Source organism: Sinocyclocheilus grahami, unplaced genomic scaffold (genome assembly GCF_001515645.1).
Source record: "Sinocyclocheilus grahami isolate Dianchi unplaced genomic scaffold, SAMN03320097.WGS_v1.1 scaffold803.1, whole genome shotgun sequence".
Classification (NCBI taxonomy): Eukaryota; Metazoa; Chordata; class Actinopteri; order Cypriniformes; family Cyprinidae; genus Sinocyclocheilus; species Sinocyclocheilus grahami.
This window is the reverse complement of record NW_015505982.1, coordinates 88,440-111,759: the sequence shown is the minus strand read 5'-3', so window position 1 is coordinate 111,759 and position 23,320 is coordinate 88,440. Positions and strand designations below refer to the sequence as shown.

Here is a 23,320-nt window from a genome sequence, read left to right as displayed (position 1 = left end):
AAATGAAATAGGAGTAACGAGGGTATTTTTAAAATGTAAGGAGTAGAAAGTACAGATAATTGTGTTAAAATGTAAGGAGTAGAAGTAAAAAGTTGGCTGAAAAATAATTACTCCAGTAAAGTATAGATACCCAAAATTTCTACTTAAGTAAGGTAACGAAGTATTTGTACTTCGTTACTTGACACCTCTGGGTGGGAGTAAGCATCACGCGTCATATTTTGTTTTCCAAAAGAGCTTCTTGGCTCTCTGTAAGGCTAATGTTGCTAAAGCTACCATTGTCTCTGCCTGTTTTCACTAATGCTGCCTTCACGTGCTACCAGAATGATCGTAAATAGGAATGTGGTAGTTAAAAATTGCATTTGGAAGCAATGTGAGGTCAGTAACACGGTCACCACCAGTTAAACCGTAACACCGGTATGCCCGCGAGCATGAGCTCTTGAAGCTCCGCACTCTTCATTTTCATTTAAAGAGGTCATATGATGCGATTTCAATTTTTCCCTTCTCTTTGAAGTGTTACAAGCTCTTGGTGTATAAAGAAGATCTGTAAAGTTGCAAAGACTAAAGTCTCAAATCCAAAGAGATATTTTTTATAAAAGTTAAGAGTCAACCACGCCTGCCTAAAACGGCTTGTTCTAACACGCCCCCACATGTCTACGTCACGATGTGGGAAGATTTGCATAATGCCACCCAAATGTTCACACAAAGAAAGCAAGCGCAACTTTTATTTTCGCTGTAGTATTGTTGCCGCCGCCACCGCCATGCCGTGGAGACACTGTGTTTCCTTGTAAAAGCGGAACTACTTTGTTTGGTCTTCCAAAAGAAGATGATATCCGCTTCATCATGCCTAGAGCTGATCCATGCTGGTCGCTGGGGAAATACATCAACTTCGCGCTTTCACCGTGGACGAAGCAGAGTCCAGCCCGGAGTCGTCACATGTGGTTGCCACACGCCCGCCGGCCGTGCCGTTCTCAAGCTCACCGGCCTCATCTCACTCTAGGCCGACACCGCGTGACGCTGTGTTTCATTGTGAAAGTGAAACTACTTTGTTTGGCCTTCCAAAAGAGGACACGACTAGAAATCAGCGGTATTTAGAACACTGTTCCTGAACACTTCAACCCAAATATTCAGATGTGTGCAGCACATTTTATGGAGGACTGTTTCCTGATCCTGGTAGAGTAGACAACAATGCCGGCTGTTCTGACTCACAGACTGTAAGTAAATTTTTTATATTTAAAGCATTTGCCACTGACGATTCAAACGTGAATTTTGGGCAGTGTAGAGTAGCGCTTGTTATTTGTAATTTCTCCGATCACAAATGCAGACATGGTTTTATGTTACGCTCCGACTTGACAGGGCATCACAGAATGGTAAGGGGCGTAACATTTCCGTCACACGTTTGAGGTATTCGGCCAATCAAGCTATAAAAAATGATCTGTGGGGTATTTTGAGATAAAACTTCACATACACACTCTGGGGACCTCAGAGAACAATTTAAAATATTGTATCAATGCATTCTATGGCACCTTTAATGACAAGACAAAGTGATGAAGTTGTTGAAAAAAAAATAGCAGCAATCATCCGTTTATGGCCCGTCTAACTTGGAAACTTGAGTATCAAAATAATCTCAAGAGTTTCCCAATAGTAAATATGATTTAAGAGGCCATTCATGTCTAATTTCTGATTAGGAAACTCGTATTTACAATAATTCCGATAGCACATGAACGCAGCATTAAACAGAGCTTGAAAAACCGGAACTATGAATGTGCTTTTCAAAGCTGCACTTAAAGCTGGGTCATCAAATGCTTTGTGATTTTAACAAATTCAGCATGAACCTAAAATTGTGATTGTCTTTTGTTCCATATTCTTGTGAAGTGGCTTCTCAAATGAGACAAAAAAAATGTACAATGGAGCTTTGTACATAGGGAATTGATTGAATTGTTGTCGTTTACCGATTGCTGTGATTGGTTTATGAGTGACAGGTTGATGGAGGGGAAGGACTGAAGTTTGTCTGGCTACCGGACAAACTTATTTTCTTGCCCTCAAGCTGGAGTACACATCATCAGAACGGAGATGTCATAGCGAGGGAGAGGGGACATTAATATAATTCATTAACTATTACGAGGGCACATGAAAGAAAAAAATGTTGTGGGTGGATTAATCATTTATAACTTCTTGGTGACTTTAAAGTCCATGTAAAGTCAATCCAGTGAACTGTTTTTAAGCACATTAGAAATGTTAGAAATGCATTGCTGAAACACGTTACAAAGACTGTGAACTATGTAGTACTTAATTGTGGAGTTAGACTGTTTTTCACCATTTTCGTGTTCAGGACTTTTTGGGTGGGGCTAAAATCATGACTCGATGATGCAATGAAGCCACCAAGCATGGCCCCTCTCAGACGGCTTCCTTATGCTTTCAAATCGCTCTCGCGGTTCTTTAATATGATACACCCAATGATCTCCATAGTGCTGCTTCAAGCCGAACACACCTAATAACTAGAGTGCATTGGCATCAGTGGTTCAGCCCCTCAATCGCGAGTTACTGTCATTACCTATAGTTACTAGCTACACCTTTGTCACATAAATGCATAATACCTGGTTGCAATAATTTACACAACAGCTCGGTCTCCTTATTTAAATTAAGCTCCTAGAGCAGGGGTGGGCAAACTTGGCCCTTCCAGGCCACTTTCCTTCAGAGGTTAGCTCCAACCCTAATCAAACACAGCTGAACCAGCTAATCATTGTCTTCAAGACTACTAGAAGGCTACAGGCAGGTGAGTCATATCAGGGTTGGATCAAATGTGCTGTCCCTTATACATATATAATCGTAATTTTCTTCACTGTAAAAATCAACGCAACGTGAATGTGACTGTAATCCATACACCCCTGTATGAATCTATTCTGAGTGAAAAGTTAGGTGTGTTTGTGGGGAAAAAAAGATTTCAAACTATAATCATTGCTTTCGGCCAACTGTCATCCATCTATTCACGGGTTCATGCTTAATGTAAATGTCAACACATTGTGAAGTGTGATGTGTGTTGTGAAACTAAACGAAGAGGTGACAGTCCTAAGTGCGCTGCACGGCGCAGCACAGAAGGGCTACGATAAGCTGCCTCCTCTGGACGAAGCGGTGGCTGCACACCTCTGCCCCCCTGCTGCCATCGGATGGAAGGCAAAGGCCGCTCATCCCTCGAAGCCCTGCTGAACGACTTCAGCCCTCGATGGCCATGCTCACACCTCGGCGGGCCAGGCTGCATCTGCGTTACACTCTATGGCGGTGCTCCAAGTGTACCAGGCGAAGCTCCTTCGCGCCATGGATGAGTCTGGGCCAGAACACTCTGCAGCATTCAGAGAGCTGCGCAGCGCCACCGATTTGGCCCTGCACGCCACAAAGACGACTGCACAGGCCATTGGGAGGTTGATGGCCAGCTTGGTGGTGCTGGAACGCCACTTGTGGCTGAATTTGACAGAGATCAAAGAAGCAGATAAAACCATCTTCCTTGACTCCCCTGTCACCCCCACTGGCCTTTTCGTACCTGCTGTGGAAGGGTTCGCTGAGCGTTTCACGGCTGCACAGAAGTCGTGCCAAGCCATGTGACACTTCCTGCCGAAGCGTTCCAGTTCTGCAGCTGCTGCCAGTCGCCCCAAGCCGGCACCGACTCAACAGCCAGTTAAAACTACGCCTCCTGTGACTCAGCCCTCTGCACGATTGCCCTCATCCCAAGATTGTGCTGGACCCTGCGCCTCAGAAGCCATCCTGATCCCTCAGGAAGGAAGAGGAGGGGGGCAAAGTCTTGCTGTGGTCGGACCACCCCCCAAACTGCCTTGTATGCGTTCCCAGTCACCCTGTCCAGGAGTGGCATATCAATATACGGTCCTGCCATTCGGGCTGTCTCTGGCCGCACGCACTTTTACGAAGTGCATAGATGCGGCTCTCTCCCCTCTGAGAGAGATGGGAATTCGCATTCTGAATTACCTCAACGACTGGCTTGTCTTAGCCCAATCAGAGGTTGAGCTGATAGCCCACAGATCCTGTGCTTGTGGTTCAGGGTCAATTACGCCAAAAGCTCAATGATTCCCAGCCAACGAATCTCATTTCTGGGGACTGTCTTCGACTAAAACCAAATGAGAGCCGTTACCCTCACTGGAACGTGTCCTGGCTATACAGCGGCTGACGACCGCCTTCATGATTGGCGAGTCTCTTCCTCTCAGAGTGTTTCAGAAGATGCTGGGCCTTATGGCCTCTGCATCGTCAGTACTGCAGTTAGGCCTCCCTCGCATGCGGCCTCTTCAACACTGGCTGAAACCCCTGGTTCCATCCCGAGCTTGGCGTCACGGACGCCTTCGTATCAAGGTGGATCAAGCCTGCATCGCAGTCCTTGCCCCTTGGAAGGACCCTTCGTGGTTCAAACAGGGCATACCCCTGGGGATGATGCACAAAAGGAAGGTCATCTTCACAGATGAGTCAAACATGGGCTGGGGAGCCCTGTGTGATGGCAGACCAGCCTTTGGCACGTGGTCGAGTGAAGAGACAAAGCTGCACATCAACTGCCTGGAAATGCTGGCAGTATGGCAGGCCTTACAGTCCTTCCTACCACATCTAGAAGGATGCCATGTTTTAGTCCGATCGGACAACATGACGGTAGTATCCTACATAAATCGCCAGGGCGGCCTTTCCTCCCCACGCCTCTTCAGGATGGCAAAGAGCCTACTGGAGTGGGCACATTGCCACCCAAAGGCACCCCCTTTGAAACGCTGCAATCCGCTGATATTCGACCCCTGTCACTAAAGACCGCTCTGCTATTGGCTTTGGCATCGGTTAAGCGAGTTGGAGATTTACAGACGCTCTCTGTGAGCCCCTCTTGCCTTGAATTCGGGCCTAACGACTCCAAGGTCGTCCTGAAGCCTAGGCATGGTTACGTACCTAAGGTGCTCTCTACTCCATTCAGAGCACAGGTAATCACGCTCTCTGAGCTCCCCCCCTTGCAGGAGGACCAGGAGCTAAATCTGCTCTGACCTGTCAGGGCATTAAAAATCTACATTAACCACTCCACCTCCTTTAGGCAGTCAGAGCAGCTCTTTGTAAGCTTTGGTGGCCGCACCAAGGGGCTTCCGGTCACAAAGCAAAGACTATCCCATTGGATAGTTGACGCAATAGCTCTTGCATACTCCTCCTTGGGCCTTCAATGCCATATCGGGGTCAGAGCACATTCCACGAGAGGCATGGCCTCATCCTGGGCATGGTCCAGTGGTGTGTCCATTGCAGAAATTTATGCGGCGGACGGCTGATCCTCGCCGTCAACCTTTGTCAGGTTCTACAACCTAGACGTCCCTGCTTTGCAGGCTCAGGTCCTTTCTGCTTAACTGTCTCTCTGAGCTCAAAACACTCCAGGAACCATATCCCCGCCCTAAGGCTAGATTTAATCCTTGCTGGGTTTGACTATGTTTTGAACCTGCTGAAGTTCCCACGTCTGGGCTTAGCTTCCGGCACGTTCTCGGCCCTATCTAGTTCCGAGGCTGTGCGAAGCTCTAAGAACGATTATGTAAGGCCGGGCTTGACCTCTATGAGTTAGCCCATTTCTTTGCCTCCTCTTGACCCCGAAAATAATCTGGGTCTCTGGCTATGGCCTGCTTCAGTGTAGTTGATCTACAGGGCCCCCTTCTGGACACCCTGGACAATTACTTATAAGTCGTTCATCTACCATAGCACAGTGTGATTAAATAGGTTCCCGTAGCGTCTAGGTACGCAGTACGAAGTGAAGTATCGAAACAGAACGTACTCGGTTACTAACGTAACCTCGGTTCCCTGAGATACGGGAACGAGTACTGCGTAGCTAGCCGTGCTATGATGCTACACGACTCTGTCGTCGCTTCAGTTGATATGAGTCAGTGATCCTATGCCGAGCACACCTGCTTATATAGCCAGATGCCCTGCCCATTTTGGCGGGCTCGGGTGCGCTGCTTCGCCATAGGCTCGCGCAGCTCTGCTGAAACAATGGCAGTGCAGATGCACTGCTGTGATGGAAAAAAAGGCTTCAGTAAATCGGAGAAAAGGAGTTTCCCGTAGCGTCTAGCGATGCAGTACTTGTTCCCGTATCTCAGGGAACCAAGGTTACGTTAGTAAAAGAGTACGTTTTTTTTAGTTTAACAAAATTTTCAATACTTAGTTTTTTTTTAATAGGCCTATTGTTTTCCTTCAGAAGACATTGATTCAATAACTGGCTGTAGCATTTGGACCAATCAGACACACAACTTTTTGTTATATTTAACAAATAATATCGAACTCCCCATCACCTAACCAAATGGCCAATTTATCATGTTTGTGTTCCATGGGGTTTAGGGTCCCATTCACTAGCATTATATGAAGACTAAGAGATTTTTTCCCCCCTAAAAATCTGTTTATCTAAAGAAAGTCATTCATCAGGCACAGTGTGAGGGTGAGTAAATGATGAAAACATTTTGGGTGGAATATGTCTATTTTACAGCATATGAAATAAAAGTTAAATTAGGTTCTGATCAGGTGACTGACTTGGCCATTCTCCAATTAGCTTAAAAAAAACGATTGTCGCTTTAGCAACAGATCATTGTTGTGGTGTATAGCAGCTGAACCTGAGCAGATTTTTCTGTTCTATTTCAAAATTAATTTTGCTTCCAACTTCATTTGCCATCAGTTTCACCGTCATTAAAGATGAGTTGGTCAAATAATGCCTTCATTCCCAAACTCTATGGAGTCACAGTATAGTTGTGATTTTGTGTGTATGCACCATAACAAGCCGCATTTTGTTTTACTTTTCAGACCAGCCCTGTGGAACAATGTAGAGAAGTTGTAATTTGATGCTTAATTGTTTACCTCTCGGAAAATCCTGAGAATCTCATCAAGCATTATCAGGTGAGCATCTGAAATCGATCAACGACCAAGTTACACTCCAAACCTAAATAAACAACTTATATAATAGCAGTTAATTAAATTCAACCAAAATAGATAGAAATAAAATTAATGGCTGTAAGACACTTATTTTATTTTAAAATATAAATGTCAATTTCAAAATATTGTCTAATTTTGTGTTATATCATAGCAATGTATTTTTTGCACTGAGAAACAATCTGAAAAATACCAAGTGGTGTTGTAAATAAATACACATTTGCTATGTTTTTTTTTAATGATACTCATGGGAACAAGGAGGAACTGGAACAGCTCACACTGAAGATCATCACAAAAGGTGGCTCAACAGATGATCCATTACAGACTGGGATAGTTCTGGAAGGCATAGAGGTGATGGCGGGATTGGCAGGTTTTGCGAAGGCTTGTGTTTTTCTGCTTGGCCTAATTTATGCAATTAATCTGAGTTACCCCAAAGAGCTCAGGTACTCGATTGAATTTTTTCAGAAGATTCTACTGGAACTAGACAGTGGCAAACTTTCTCCAAAGGTTTACTCTCTGAAGAACAGGCTTCTTTGTTAAAATGAAAATGTTCTGACCATTATGCCTTGAAATATGTTTGTCACAAGACACGTTTAGCCATACGCATCTGGTTCTAGGACAATGTCAGTCTGCAAACGCTTGATCGCAGTCTTGTTTTATTCTTAGGATGTTTGTTGCGCGTTCCAAAAGTAGATGTTAGAAAAATGTGAATATATTAAGAAGTGTTGCAAAGGGTGAAAAAATAAAATAAAATCAAGGAAGTGACCTATTGTGAACTTTTGTGAAGATTGCAATCTCTGTCTTATAAAACAAAGCAAAAAGAGAGAAAATGTTTTCTAGTTTTATTAGGAATTTTGTTCAAAAAGTAAATGTTGGAAAAATGTAAATCCTTTAAGAAGTGTTGCAAAGGGTGAAAAATCAAGGAAGTGACATGTTGGAAGTGACTTCCATTTTGTCGATTTGTCACATTTTGGTGTACATTCATGATGTGTGGTTTCAGGCTTCACCGTTGCTTTGCAGCCTGTCAAAAAATAAACTGAAATGCTTTATATTGTGTGATTTGCGTGTTTAATCTATTTAAGATATTGACTGTACTGGAGCAGTGCAGTAAGCAGACCAATAGCTGAAGATCTAAAATAAGTTAAGTTGGTTTAGCTAAATTTTTTATTTAAATGTTAAGTAAACACAACTTGCAATTACTTAGTAGATTCTATGGTGTTACATATTTTTTTAAGTAAAGAATGTTGGTTTAACTCAATTATATTTTTAATATAAAAAGTTAACAACTTGCAATTACTTAGTAGATTCTATGGTGTTACATATTTTTTAAGTAAAGAATGTTGGTTTAACTCAATTATATATTTAATATAAATGAGCTTAAATGTTAAGTTAACACAACTTGAAATTACTTAGTAGAGGATGTTGCATGTTTTAAGTAAAGAATGTTGAGTAAACTCAAATATTTAAGTTCATATAACAAAGATTATTTTGTTTATTTTAAGTAAAATTGTTCCAAGTTGTGTTTACTTAAAAAGTGTGATGCAAAAATGGTGCATATATATTTTAAGTAAACCCAACACAATTTTTACCAGTGAGTGGTAATATCATTATGTTCCTAATATTGGTCAGTAGAGGAGCTTAGCTTAGCCTGGCAGTTAGCCTGCTTTAGACCAGGTTAGTTTCCCAGCATTTGCCACAGTGACTAGCTTGATCTAGGCCTATGTTAAATTTGCTTTATGGAACCAAATCATTTGACAATGAGTCAGACTAACTGAAATAAGCCTGGCTTATTAGGTTAATTTGTTTTATGAAACAGGCCTCAAGGCATTGAAAGTGATCATATTTTCTCCATTGCATCATATTGCATCGAATCGCATTGTCGAATCGAATCGGATCGCACTGCATCGTAATAGGGGTGAATCGTAATGCATTGCATCGGTAGCTGCTTCATATGTATCTTTAATGTATCGTATCGTTGGCTATGCATCGAGATGCGTATCGTATCGAGTCATGAGATGCACATCCCTAATTCATGTGGTAGTGGTATTTGACAGTTGAGACGTTTGCTTTCCCGCGAGTGGGCGTGGTTTCAGTGCCGACAGCAGACACACCCACATTGTTTGAGAGCACAGAATACTGCTTATTTTTTCAAGATTTTAATACCTTATTTTAGTTACTTGCCATTTTTTTTTCTTTATCATTAAAATTTGGCTGGGTTGTTAAAATGTTTCTGTGGTGTAATAAACACATTTAATATTGCTTTACACAGACTTTAAGAACATTAAATTAATTAAAAACCAGGAACATATTGTAGCTACTTTAAACTGTAAAAATTATTATTGACATTAACGTCACAATGATATCAATATTGACAATTCTTATTTTATGGAATACTGCAGTATTAATTACAGATGATTTATCCACACATTTATTTATTTAAAGTGCCTTCTGAAAGTTATTTTTCAGCCTTATGTTAAACTGCTTTAAATTACTTTTTTCCACATCAATCTACACTCCATATACCATAATGACAAAGCAGACAAAACAGATTTGTGACAACCCTTCAAATTTATTATAAATAAACGCAATACTTAGATGAAGCACCTTTGCAGCCTCATGCATTTTTGGTATGATGCAACAAGTTTTGCACATCTGCATTTGGCAATTATCTGCCATGCTTCTCCTCACCTCTCAAGCTCTGTCAGCTTGCATGGGGGCTTGCAGACATTTTTAGGTTTCTCCAGAAATGTTTGATTGGGTTCAAGCCCAGGCTGTGGCTGGGCCACTAAAGGACATTCACAGAGTTGTCTATAAAGGCTGATTTATACTTCTGCATCGAACCTACGCTGTAGCCTTTATGCCGTAGGCTATGCATCAGTTTTCATTTATACTTAGTCTGCAGTGTCCATGGGCATGTTGCTGGTGTAACCCACAGTACCATGGCAAAAGCAGAAGAAGAAGTGGCTCGTCAGAGAAGCAATATAGCGGTGATGGTGGCAAACAAATATCAAATCATTAAATCATTATTTAAAACTACTAAAAGGAGACAACAACGGAAACAGGAGAAGATGGCATTCTTTCAATCTCCACAAGGACTTGTACCACGGCAGATCAACATTGTTTGTCGTGGACAACTACTGATGTATAATGCTATGTAGTATAATAAATGCTAAGACACTTGTTCTTTGCTTTGTTTAATTTTATATAAGAAGGTGTAACATTCAAATATATTAAAGTGCACATAAACACACACAAAACTCAAGTAAATACGGAGGGAGGGGTTCTAGCAGACCAATCACAGTGCTTGCGGTCCGTGTAGAATTGATGCGCTGTTAAATTTTTGGAGAGATGCATGTCAGGCTACGGCGTAGGCTAAGGCGTAGGGTGTGCGTCTATGCGTAGGCTATGGCATAGGTTTGACGCAGAAGTATAAATTGGGCTTAAGCCACTCTTGCTGTGTGCTTAGGGTCATTGTCCCGTTGGAAGATGAACCTTCTGCACAGTCTGAGGTTCTAAATGCTCTGGACTAATTTTTCATTAAGGCTATCTCAATATTTTGCTGTGTAGAGCTTTTCTTGTATTCTGACAAGTCCCTCAGTCCCTGCTGCTGAAAAACAGCACACAGCATGAGGCTGCTACCACCACATTTTACTTTTGGGATGCTACTGTGCAGGTGATGAGCAGAGCCTGATTTCCTCCATACATGATGCTTGGAATTGAGGTTCATCAGACCAGAGAGTCTTGTTTCTCACAATCTGAGAGTACTTTAGTTGCACATTCCAAGTCAGTTTTCATGTGTCTTCACTGAGGAGAGGATTGAGTTTGGCCATAAAAACGTCTCAGGTTACTTATGTAACCATGGTTCCCTGAGTAGGGAACGAGACACTGCGTCCTCTAGGGGTCGCTACGGGGAACGCCTCGTCGTGATCAGTGTCTGAAGCATACATTGAAAAAACACCAACAACACGTTGGCCGGTGACAGCCCATGATGTCACTACCGGTACGACTATAGTATAAATAGGCGCCGGGAGAACATGTCATTCACTTCTTTGTCTGAAGCTTGCGTCGAAGCATGGCAGGAAGCCTAGAGGATGCAGTGTCTCGTTCCCTACTCAGGTTACTTATGTAACCATGGTTCCCTGAGATGTTCCCTTTCAAGGGAACTTCGAACTGCGTCCTCTAGGGGTTGCTATGGGGAACTATATACCCATGCCGCCATGCTGAGGGGAGTGTGGGCCAGAACCATGGCGAGCACTAAGTATCAACTTTACCATTTTCATGGTGAGTTGCCCCTGGGACATCAGATGGCTGTCCGTGACTTTATCCCCAACGGCCAGAGGCCTAGGCTACATACCCAACTTACCGGTTTAGGGCCAGACTCCTGGGCCCGGTGTAGAGCTCAAGGCTTGGAATGATTTTAGAAAAGAACGAAAAGAATTAGCGTGCGAACTTACCACAATGTGGATTTTTAGAAAGTGCACAAAGCCTTCACATGCACACTTACCATAACATGGATTTTAGGATACCGTTCTAAGGGGGCTCTCGTGGCACTCTGAAAGAGCAGCTCATAGATGGAATGGGGCCATACCAAACCCAATATGTTGGGGTACATACATAAACCCTAGTCACCAACTCGATCTAAGATATAAAGCTGGAATGGCTAGCATTAAATCTCTAGCTGAGGTGGCAAACACCCAGCTCTCACACGAGAGGGGAGCTCGACCTACTGCATGTTCCAATGCTGGAACAGCTAGCAATAATTTACTTAGCTGAGGGAACACAGACCCAGCTCTCAACAAGAGAGGGGGCTCGCCCAGCATGATCGTTAGAAATCAGAGGTAAGTGTACTGCAAGCTAGCCAAAAACTCAGCGCATCAGAGAGGCGGATTTGGAAGGGCCTAGTTCACCTGATGCTACTGGTTCTCTGGGAAAACCGAGAACTCAACTCTCACGTGAGAGGAGAACGCCGAACTCAGAAGAATAGCGCTCTCATAGGCAACCCTTTGGTAAAGGTGAGCACTGCTAATACTACCACGAGAACAGCCCACGGAGGGAACCCGGGCGCTCGATAGGAAGCAGCATGCTCATAGTAACCCTCAATGGTGAGAGGAGCGATACTTCCAAGTGTGTCAAAAAATAGAGACACACTGGTTGAGTGGAGCCCAAGGTACCGGGGTCTAACCAACTCAGAGAAAGGGAAAGAAGCTATAACGCTATATAATATATATATAAATAAAATGGATCATACTCACCCACAATTGGTTCCCGCGTCGGAACCCCACTCAAAAAGGCGATTTCAGAGAAGCCTCTAGTCCGGACCATCAGTAAGGTGGTTGCTATGAAAACATAGAACCAACCAAAACATCATAGGCCCAGCATAGGAGACTGTAATGCAGGAAATTCCCACCTAACATCGGTCAGGTGGAGTGCTGGTGGTTATAAGGGTATTAGGAAGGGGAAGAAAATAGGGCAGATGTGACACCCCCGAAGGGAATGAGTAGATACTCAAGTATCACTCTGATCTGGACGAAAGCGCTGACGCCTTGTCTGGATCACATCCCTTAGGTCTTGCCTACCTCCCTTTGATCCGCAATTCCTCCTTCCCCTACCCGCGGGCGAAGGAGGAGCGGGAGTCACGACACTAGCCTTCTGTGCCCGTCAAAGAGATAACATCATCCTCCAGCGGCTCTCTCTCGTCTGCGGCGGACGAGCGTGAGAAGGAAAGCCCCTCCCTAAACTCATCAGCCAGGTCCACCTGGTGCCTCAGCAGCGGCGGGTCCTGAACCGTGGGGAGCAGATGGCTGCCTCTTCCTTGAAAAAAAGAGACAAATGAGAGCGGCGCTTTTCATCAAAAAATGCTCACAAATCGCCCCCTCAAGGACGTCGCGTGCGTGGTCCTCGACCAAACACAAAACGCAGAGATCGTGTTTGTCATCAGGTGTCAAATAGCGACGACACGGATGCACACACCCTCTAAACGTTCTGCTAGTGCTTGCCATAATAACAGATAGTAGATTGCTCTTACCACGTTCAAATGCACACTTCAAACAAAACAGTCAATGAAGACGAAGAAGAGAATGACATGTTCTCCCGGTGCCTATTTGTACTATAGTCGCACCGGGAGTGACGTCATGGGCTGTCGCTGGCCAACGTGTTGTTGGTGTTTTTTCAATGTATGCTTCAGACACTGGTCACGGCGAGGCATTCCCCATAGCGACCCCTAGAGGACGCAGTTCGAAGTTCCCTTGAAAGGGAACCGGATTGGTGGAGTGTTGCGGTGATGTTTGTACTTCTGTAAGTTTCTCCCATCTGCATATATGGTGATTAAGAAGCTGATGATCACTCTAGCCAAGGCCCTTCTCCATCAATTTCACAGTTTGGCCAGTAGGCCAGCTCTAGGAAGAATCATATTTGTTCCAAACTTCTTCCATTAAGAGAAACAGAGACTACATGCTACTGTGAACCTTCAATTCTGCAGATTTCTTTTTTTCTAAACTGTTCCCCAGATATGTGCCTTGACACAATCCTGTCTCTGAGCTCTACATGCAGTTCTTTTGACCTCAGGGCTTGATTTTTGCTCTGAATATGCATTTTCAGCTGTTAGACCTTTTATTTAGAGGTGTGTGCCTTTCCAAATCATAATCATTAAAATTAATTCACCAAAGGTTTACTCCACTCGAATTGCAGTAACATCTACAAGCGATATGAATGCTTCTGAGCTAAATTTCAAATGTCCCAGAAAAGGGTATAAATAGTTCTGCAATAGAATCATTTAAGTTTTTTTTATTTGTTTTCTCTAATAGATTTGCAAAGTTGTTACAAACATGTTTTGTGCTTTGTCATTGCTTTGTCATTATGGTGTATGGAGTGTATATTGCTGTGGGAAAAAAAGTAATTTAAAGCAGTTTAACATAAGGCTCCAACATAAAACGTGAAAGAATTAAGGACTATTAATACGTTTGCAAGGCACAATATTTGCCCTAACAATTTTTAAATAACTTCCGCTCCTCCTTGCAGCAAAATTTATTCCCTAACGATGTGTTTACAACAAGCCATATCACTTAAATATATTTCACAATATGGAAGAAAAGATCATTGCATGCCAATTTTAACAACTGCCTTAGAATTAGACTAGTTATTTAATTATTACTACTAGCTTCATTATTACTAGCTTCATTGATAATGTTTATAAATCATAAATATTTACAACAAAATAGTAATAATTTGGTGGAGAATGAAAACAGCACTTTACTGCAATAATTTATATTTTATGCTTGTGAACACAAACCCAGATAATACTCACCAACTCCATATTTCATATTTTCATACTTACATTGCTTTTCTGCAGTTCCTCACAGCAGGTAACAGTCTCCATCTACCATCTTTTGATTTGGTCGTGTATTTTGTAAGATCAAACTCATCCAGCACCTCCTCTGACATCAGGATCATGTTTGCCAAAGTTGAGCATTGTGCAAGAGAAAGATTTTTTCTTTTTGTTTCGGATTTTAAAAATGCCTGCATTTCTTTAACAACAGAATTATCTTTCATCTCAATCAAGCAGTGTGAAAGATTCATCCATCTTTCAGGATTTACATTGTTTTTTTGACCCTGTTTAAGGTTTTGGATTATTTTCTTGATGCTCTCTGGGTTGTTCTCTGTGTGTATCAGTGCATCCTGTAAGAGTCTCTGATTGGACTCCAGTGAGATGCCATGAAGGAATCGAATGAAAAGATCCAGGTGTCCATTTTTACTCTTCAAGGCTTTATTCACTGCTCCCTTCAGAAACACATCCAGAGAAACTTTTTCACACTGAGTTCTGGACTTTCCTGACAAGAACATTTTCAGAACTTCGCTGTTCTTGTGTAAATAGCAAAAAAATACATACAGTGCTGCAAAAAACTCCTGAAAGCTCAGATGTACAAAGCTGTAAACCTTCCTGTGATAAATCACAGATTCCTCTCTAAAGATCTCAGTGCAAATCCCAGAATACACTGAGGCGTCAGTGACATCTATGCCGCTCTCTCTCAGGTCCTCCTCATAAAACATCACATTGCCCTTCATCAGCTGATTGAAAGCCAGTTCAGCAAGTTTCACAATCACTTCTCTGTTGGACTGCAGGAGTTTCTCTGGATGTGTCTCTTCATACTTCTGGTTCCTTATATTTGTTTGAATGAGCAGGAAGTAGATGTACATTTCAGTCAGAGTTTGAGGGATTTCTGCACTGAGATCTTGTTTCAGGATGTTCTGAAGCACAGTGGCTGAGATCCAGCAGAAGACGGGTATGTGGCACATGATGTGGAGGCTTCTTGCTCTTCTAATGTGTGAGATGATTCTGCTGGCTTGATGCTTGTCACTGATTCTCTTCCTGAAATATTCCTCCTTCTGAGGGTCATTGAATCCCTGAATTTCTGTCACACGGTTGATGTAGTTTGAGGGGATTTGATTGGCTGCTGCTGGTCTGGTGGTGATCCAGATGAGAGCAGAGGGAAGCAGATCTCCTTTCATGAGGTTTGATATCAACAGACCCACTGATGAAATATTAGGCACATCAGAAATTGTCTGACTGTCTGAAAACATCAGTGAAATTCTGCTTTCATCCAGACCATCAAAGATAAACACAACTTTACATTCATCATAAATCTTTGAGCCCAGATCTTGAAGTTCAGGATGAAAGTCAAGCAGAAGTCTGTGAAGACTGTACTGATGATCTTTAATCAAGTTCAGCTCTCGAAATGAAAGTACAAACACGAAATCTACATCCTGATTGGCTTTTCCCTCAGCCCAGTCTAGGATGAACTTCTGCACAGAGACCGTTTTTCCAATTCCAGCGATGCCTTTAGTAAGAACAGTCTTGATTTTGTCTTTCTTCTCACATTCTGTTTCAGATGAGGGCTTAAATATGTCATTGCAGTTGACTGGAGTGTCTTGGAGTGTCCTGTAACTTTTCTCCATCTGTAGCACCTCATGTTCTTCATTCACTCCTTCACTCTCTCCCTCTATGATGTACAGCTGTGTGTAAATCCTGTTCAGGAGGGCTTCATTCTTTTGTAGTTTTATTCCCTCAAATAAGCTCTCATGCTTGTTCTTCATGCTGGTTTTGTGTTGGTCTTTGACTCTCTGCAGGACATCATGCACTGGTTGGTGAGAATCGAGCTGCTGAGCTGCTCCTCTGTCTTGATAACCGATGTGGCATTGACAGCAGGATGATGTGCAGGTCTGACAGGACACATATCTGATCTCGTCAGCTTTCTCACCTGTAAAAAGACTAAGATGAACAGAGAGACAAAATCAAACAGAAATACTTTTCAAAAATGTATCAAAATAGAGAAAATAATTAAATGTCTGATATTAAATTATGGTATTCAAAAACAAAGAAGTGTATATTTAATAGACTCCTTGTAAATATAGAATGATTTCTATCTGTTGTGGTCTAGGGTGAGCATACACGTCTTTTTTCTTGGACACGTCCTGGCTAGGATTTCTATATTGCCAGGTTATATTATCCAGGTTTTGGCTTTGATTACCTGTTTTCATATTTGCTGAAGGTAATGACCGAAAAGTAGTTTGGCATTGTACATAATCGACCAACTGTGGCACATGAGAAGGTGGGATCTACAGAGAACGGTCAAAGTAATGCGTACATATTAGGTATACATAAGTACCATACCTTCAGAAAGTATGAAAACAGGAAAACAAAGCCAAAACCTGGATGTGTTAGGCAATATAGAAATCCTGGCCAGGACATTTCTGGAAAAAGACGACGTATGGTCACCCTATTGTAGACTATTTATTTCTTCATATCACAAATTGAGTCCCTCAAGGTTCTGTTCTAGAACCAATATTGTTTCCCATATACTGTAGTTTAATGATGTACAACAGAAATATGAGGGCAGATAATGAGCTGCATATTTAAAAATTCCATAATATTTCCATATTTGCGATGTATCTGAATGCTAAACTATTATTTATTATGTAAATTATAGGCTTTGTACTTCAGTCGCATTCCAACAGTGACACAGAGAAGGGCACGCTGATGTTTGATTCACTATTTTATTTTGATAAAGTACCAACTGCGCTCTCAAGTTAGCAAAGATGGAACTGAATGTGTGTGTGTGCACGCCGGCGTGATAAATTTAACTGTTAACTTATACCAGCAGAATCAACTTAAAACACTAATTTATTGTCTTATTAATAATGCATCACTGTAAAAGGTCTACTTTTATTTGTGAAAACTCGCAATGAAAACAAAACATTGTGATTTTGTAAAATAAAGAAAACAAATAGGATGTCACTTTCTGCCATTTGAATTTCCTTTCTGTGAACAAATTAAGCATATATAGGCTACGTTATGTGTCGCACTGTTTTTTTCCCTTGTTTACCTGTAAACTAAATCAAATATATTTCAAGTATTTATTCCTTGTATGTATATATGTACTGCAGATTTTATATATATAACATTATAATTTAATATGATATTTAGTATTTTCACATCTAGGTGGAAATAAATTGTAATTTGTACTACTGTCTGTTCTAAATAAATGAAAAGAAACCTGGCATAGTAGATTTGTTGTTTTTTTCCTGTTGTACTGAAATTGTATCGAACCGTGACCTCCGAACCGAGGTACGTACCGAACCGTGAGCAGAGGCCAGGGGATAAAGTGAGGAACTGCCGGCGGGCTGAATGAGCAGAGGCGGCGGATTCAATGAAGGGCCGGAGGGCTTGCGGCAACCACATGCGATGACCCCGGGCTGAACTCAACTTCGTCCACGGTGAAAGCCGATCCGGCGATCCACAGCGCAAAGTTGTAGTATTTCCTCAGCTCTAGGCATGACGAAGCAGATATCGTCCTCTTTTGGAAGGCCAAACAAAGTAGTTTCGCTTTCACAACGAATCACACAGCGCATTCACAACATGGCGGCAGCAACAATACTACAGCCAGAATAAAAGTTACGCCTTCTTTCTTTGCGTGAACATTTGGGCGGCGTTATGCAAATCTTCCCACATAGTGATGTAGATATGTGGGGGCGTGTTAGAATGAGCCGTTTTAGGTAGGCGTGGCTGACTCTTAACTTTTATAAAGAATTTCTCTTTGGATTTGAGACTTTAGTCTTTGCAACTTTACAGATCTTTTTTATGCACCAAGAGCTTGTAACACTCCAAAGAGAAAGGAAAAATTGAAATCGCATCATATGACCCCTTTAAGATTTCAGATAAACTTGCCTAATAATTCTGCATGTGAGATATATATATATATATCACGTGCAGAATTATTAGGCAAGTTTATTTTGGTCATATTTTTTTTTCCAAGAACATTTTACCAATTCCAAACAACATCGATCTTAATACATACTATTGATTTTGTATTTAATCATTTATTAGTGATATATAATTGTCCATGAAGGCTGGAAGTCAAAAACTCCTTATATTCAGGTGTGCAGAATTATTAGGCAGGTTTTCTTTTACAGATAAAATGAGCCAAAAAAGAGATTTAATGCAGACTAAAAGTAAAAAATTATTAAATGCCCATGAGAAGGATGCAATACAAATGCAATAATAGAATTAGCAAAGTTAAGGCATGACCATTGGGCAAAAAAAAAAAAAAACATGACCAGAATATCAACTTATATATACACACACACTACCGTTCAAAAGATTGGGATCAGTAAGACTTGTAATGTTTTTTAAATAAGTATTTTATGCTCGTCAAGGCTGCATTTATTTAATCAAAAATACAGGAAAAAACAGTAATATTACAAAATGTTATTACAATATAAAATAGTGGTTTCTATTTTAATATACTTTAAAATATAATTTATTTCTGTAATGCAAAGCTGAATTGCCATCAGCCATTACTCCATTCTAAAGTGTCACATGATCCTTCAGAATTCATTCTAATATGCTGATTTATTATTAGAATTATTAATGTTGGCAATAGTTGTGCTGCCATTTTTTTTTTTTTGGAAACAGATACTTTTTTTTAGGATTCTTTGATGAATAAAAAGTTAAATAGAACAGCATTTATTCAAAATATAAATATTTTCTAACAATATAAATCTTTGCTATCACTTCTTACCAATTTAACACATTCTTGCTGAATAAAAGTTAATTTCTTTCAAAAAAAGAAAGAATAAAAATGTACAGACCCCAAACTTGTACACGGTAATGTATATTGTTAGAAAATATTTCTATTTTAAAGAAATGCTCTTCTTTTTAACTTTTTATTCATCAAAGAATCCTGAAAAAAGTATCACAGGTTCCGAAAAAATATTAAGCAGCACAACAGTTTCCAATATATTTCTAATAATAAATCAGCATATTAGAATAATTTCTGAAGGATCATGTGACACTGAAGACTGGAGTACTGATGCTCAACATTCAGCTTTGCATCACAGGAATAAATGAGATTTTAATGTATATTAAAATAGAAAAATATTATTTTACATTGTAATAATATTTCACAATATAATTTTTTTTTCCTGTATTTTTGATCAAATAAATGCAGCCCTGAGGAGCATAAGAAACTGTGTGCCCCTATTACGGGTTATGAAAGGTTCATATTTTGTTTTTGGGAGTCCCCAACAACGGGTTGACATGCATGCAAGGTCAAAAAACACTTTCATTGTCTTATAATTTGCATTTTTACCTTACTTGCTCTACGACCCCCAAATCTGATCACAGGTCGAGAATAAGGAGAGATGACTGACAAGACCATGCTGGAATATTTGCTGCTCAACAGATACTGAGCTCATTGACAAATATCTGATCTTGCTCCCTTTACACAGAGTGCGTGTGATCGCGAAATCGAAATTGAAAGTAAACAGCGCGAACGCTCATTCAAAAGGGATTTAAATACTCCACATCCTGAGAGCGTCTCCCTGATGCACCAAAATTATACACAATATTAGAATGCTTAAAGGAGTGGACATGAAAATCGCGGGAGCGAAACACATGTTGCGGGAGCAGGTGGCAATGGTCAGAGATTCAGCGGTAGCGAGATTAAGATAACAGCCAAATCCCGGACATTTTGGGTGATTAAGAAATCCCGGCCGGACGCATTTTTTTTAGGTCCAAAAAGAGGACATGTCCGAGGAAAACAGGATGTATGGTCACCCTAGTAGTGTGTGTGTGTGTGTGTGTGTATGTATGTATATATACAGGTGCATCTCAATAAATTAGAATCATATACAAACATACATACATACAGTCATATGAATAAAGCTAGGACGCCCTATTGACTTCCATGGTTTTCCATATCAGGACATCATAAATTAAATGGTCCTTGGCAGGTCTTAAAATTTGGAAAATAAAACCTCAGGTAAACAACAACATGACATATTGCACAGAGTCATTATTTATTCAATAAAAATAAAGCCAATATGGAAAAGCCATGGGTGACAAACTTGTGACACCGAATAACTTTGATTAACTGATCAAGTGTGTTCACATTTATAAAAACAGACATTTTAGCAGTTTGCTGGTCTGGAGCCTTCAGGTGCGTGTTAACAACGCCAAAGAGGTAAGAGATCAGCAATGATCTTAGAGAAGTAATTGTTGCTGCCATCAAGGTTTAGGTTTGCAAAGTTGCATCTGAACAAACCATAAGACTTCTATAATAATGTCCTTTGAACAGACAAGATCAAAGTGGAGATGTTTGGCCATAATGCACAGCGCCACGTTTAGTGAAAACCTAATGAGAATATCAGCACAAACACCTCATAGTAAAAGTCACACATGCGGGGGGCTGATGATTTTGGGTTTGTTTTGTAGCCATAGGAACTGAGCACCTCACAGTCATTGAGTCGACCATGAACTCCTCTGTATACCAAAGTATTCTACAGTCAAATGTGAGGACATCAATTCCGACAGCTAAAGTTGGGCCAAAAATGGGTGATGCAACAGGGCATTGATCCCAAGCACACCAGCAAATCTACAACAGAATGGCTGAAAACAAAATAATTGAAATGTTGCAATAGCCCAGTCAAAGTCCAGACCTCATCCTGACTGAAATGCTGTGGCAAGAGCGGTGCATAAAGAAATGCCCACAAACCTCAATAAACTGGAGAAACATTGTAAAGAAGAGTGGGCCAAAATTCCTCCAGACTGATAAAATCATACAGAAAATGATTACTTCAAGTTATTGCTGCTAAAAGTGGATCCACAGGCACTTGAATCATAGGGTGTCCTAACTTTGTAAAACATAGCTTTTCCATCTTGGCTTTATTTTTGTTAAATAAATAATGACATGGTGTGATATTTCACGTTATGTTGTTCATCTGAGTTTCTATTTTCCAAACTTTAAGACCTGCCAAGGACCAGATCATTTTTTATTATGTCCTGATACAGAAAACAATGGAATTCAATAGGGTGTCCTGAATCTTTCACATGACATATACCTGACACCTTTTTAAAAAAGGTTTTTATTTAATGAAAATTAGCCTTATTAAATTAACTATTTACACTTCTTTTTTCTTCTTTCTGGGGCCTGAAATGGAGGATTTTTGGTCAATACTGATAATTAAACCATATTTTGCTGAATGTGGTTTTGTGCTGGCACCTTGGCTGGTTTAGGTCTGTCATGAATAAAGATGACAATAAAACCGCCAGTAGGTGGCAGCAAGTCCCTGTTTTAATAAATGATTTATTGAATCATTCAAATCAAACCATATGTTCAAAACGGTTGATTTAATTAGAAACCAAACAAGTGAGTCCATCTCAATGGACCGTTGAACCACTGGCTCATTCGATTAGTTCAAAAAACAGATTAATACAAGGAACGAAACACCGTGTTGCTCTGCACTGTTGTATAAAATTAATAGCACATTTGTGCTCGCACATGTGCTGATATTCAGAAAAGTACATTGTTTGTGCAACTAATATAAAAACATAAAAACTCATACATGGGTGTTTTCTCTTTCATTGTTTGAATTATAAAGGCACTCTAACTGCATTTTAAAGGGGTCATCGGATGCCCATTTTCCACAAGTTGATATGATTCTTTAGGGTCTTAATGAAAAGTCTGTAACATAGTTTGGTTAAAATTTCTCAATGGTAGTGTAAAAAACACCTTTTTTTACCCCGTCAAAAACCGCTCTTTTCAGAGCAAGCCATTTTGTAGCATTTTCCTTTAAATGTTAATGAGCTCTGCTGACCCCGCCCCTCTCTTCCAAGCCACCCAGAGGGACTGTTTTACTTTAGCTGCATTCATCGTGAAACTTGCTAATTAGCACGTTATTAGGAAAGGCCATTTGCAAAGACTCATTAAAAAAACCTTACCACTCACTTCTTCTATAGGTGAAGCTGGATCACGAATGATTTGTGCGAACAGACACATTTATGTAGATCGGGGGAGCATTCCCTTCACAAACAAATGTAATCCACTGTCTTCAGCGGCTCAGATGTCAGGAGTAAATGATGACTGCTATGTTCATTATTACATCCAACAACGAAACACCTCAATCGCTTAGGAGTCATTCTTGTCTACATCTGCTCCAGCAGTGAAACAATGGCGGACTGATGACAGCTCACTGAGGGCGGGTCTAAGGTGAGATGCACAATTATCCATGTACTGCATAAATTTTATACATGTATCTTACCAACCACAAACAAATACCTTTCAATTTGAGTCTGTGGAATTCTGGATTAAATGATTGTGCAGCGATTTGTACAAATGCAGACATGTTTGTGTATAAAAATGTTCTGTTCTGCATTAATATATTAAAAATTGCTCATGCAAAAAGAAATCTGTGCATACGTGGATCAGGTGACACGCGTGCATTAATTGATGTCTAGTTCGAATCGATCTTGTTCAGTTCATTTGGATTTTGAGACTTCATTTTAGCAGTTTACAGCATTTCACGTCTCCCACACACAACTACCAATGAACAAGGCCCAGTGCAATTCATTAACATGTACACAATTTGAAAAATTCGCAAATGTGCGTCACTACACTGAAACAAATGCTTTTCAACCGGTGTCTGCAGAGTTAAGAATTACATTAATGTGCAGCATTTTGTTCAAATAGAGACATTTGTGAATACAAATGTTATAGTTTGAATTAAAGTATCATAATTTGTGCAGGTAGCGATTAAAATGGGCATTTGTGGATCAGGCGACACGCGTGCATTCATTCACGTCACGTCGATTCTATTTTTGTGACTTTCATTCCAGCGACCACTAGATGGCACTAGCCCCAGTCACGTGCGCATTCCATTGAGTACGGTTTCATGAATGTTACATTGTGTTTTCTTTGTTTCTTTTTGGTTTGGATATTCTCCTCTACCGTAGAAATATAATAAAATTGTTTTATTGAACTTGTTCCAACTTAACTTGTCTTAAGACACAGAATAGCTTATATTAATTTTGCCAAACAAGAACTTTGTGACGGTACCTTGTTTTTTT

The 23,320-nt window shown here is 40.6% G+C and overlaps 1 protein-coding gene across 1 annotated transcript in view; it reads right to left on the bottom strand.

The window, feature by feature from the left end:
- LOC107562032 (protein NLRC3-like) overlaps positions 1–16,492 on the bottom strand; it is a 73,378-nt gene extending 56,886 nt beyond the window's left edge. The window contains exons 1-2 of the mRNA XM_016246597.1: positions 16,446–16,492; positions 14,255–16,186 (exon numbers count right to left, since the gene is read on the bottom strand). Of these exons, the coding sequence (XP_016102083.1) occupies positions 14,255–16,186; positions 16,446–16,492 (1,979 nt within the window). The remainder of the gene's footprint in view (positions 1–14,254; positions 16,187–16,445) is intronic.
- Positions 16,493–23,320: the final 6,828 nt, after the last annotated feature.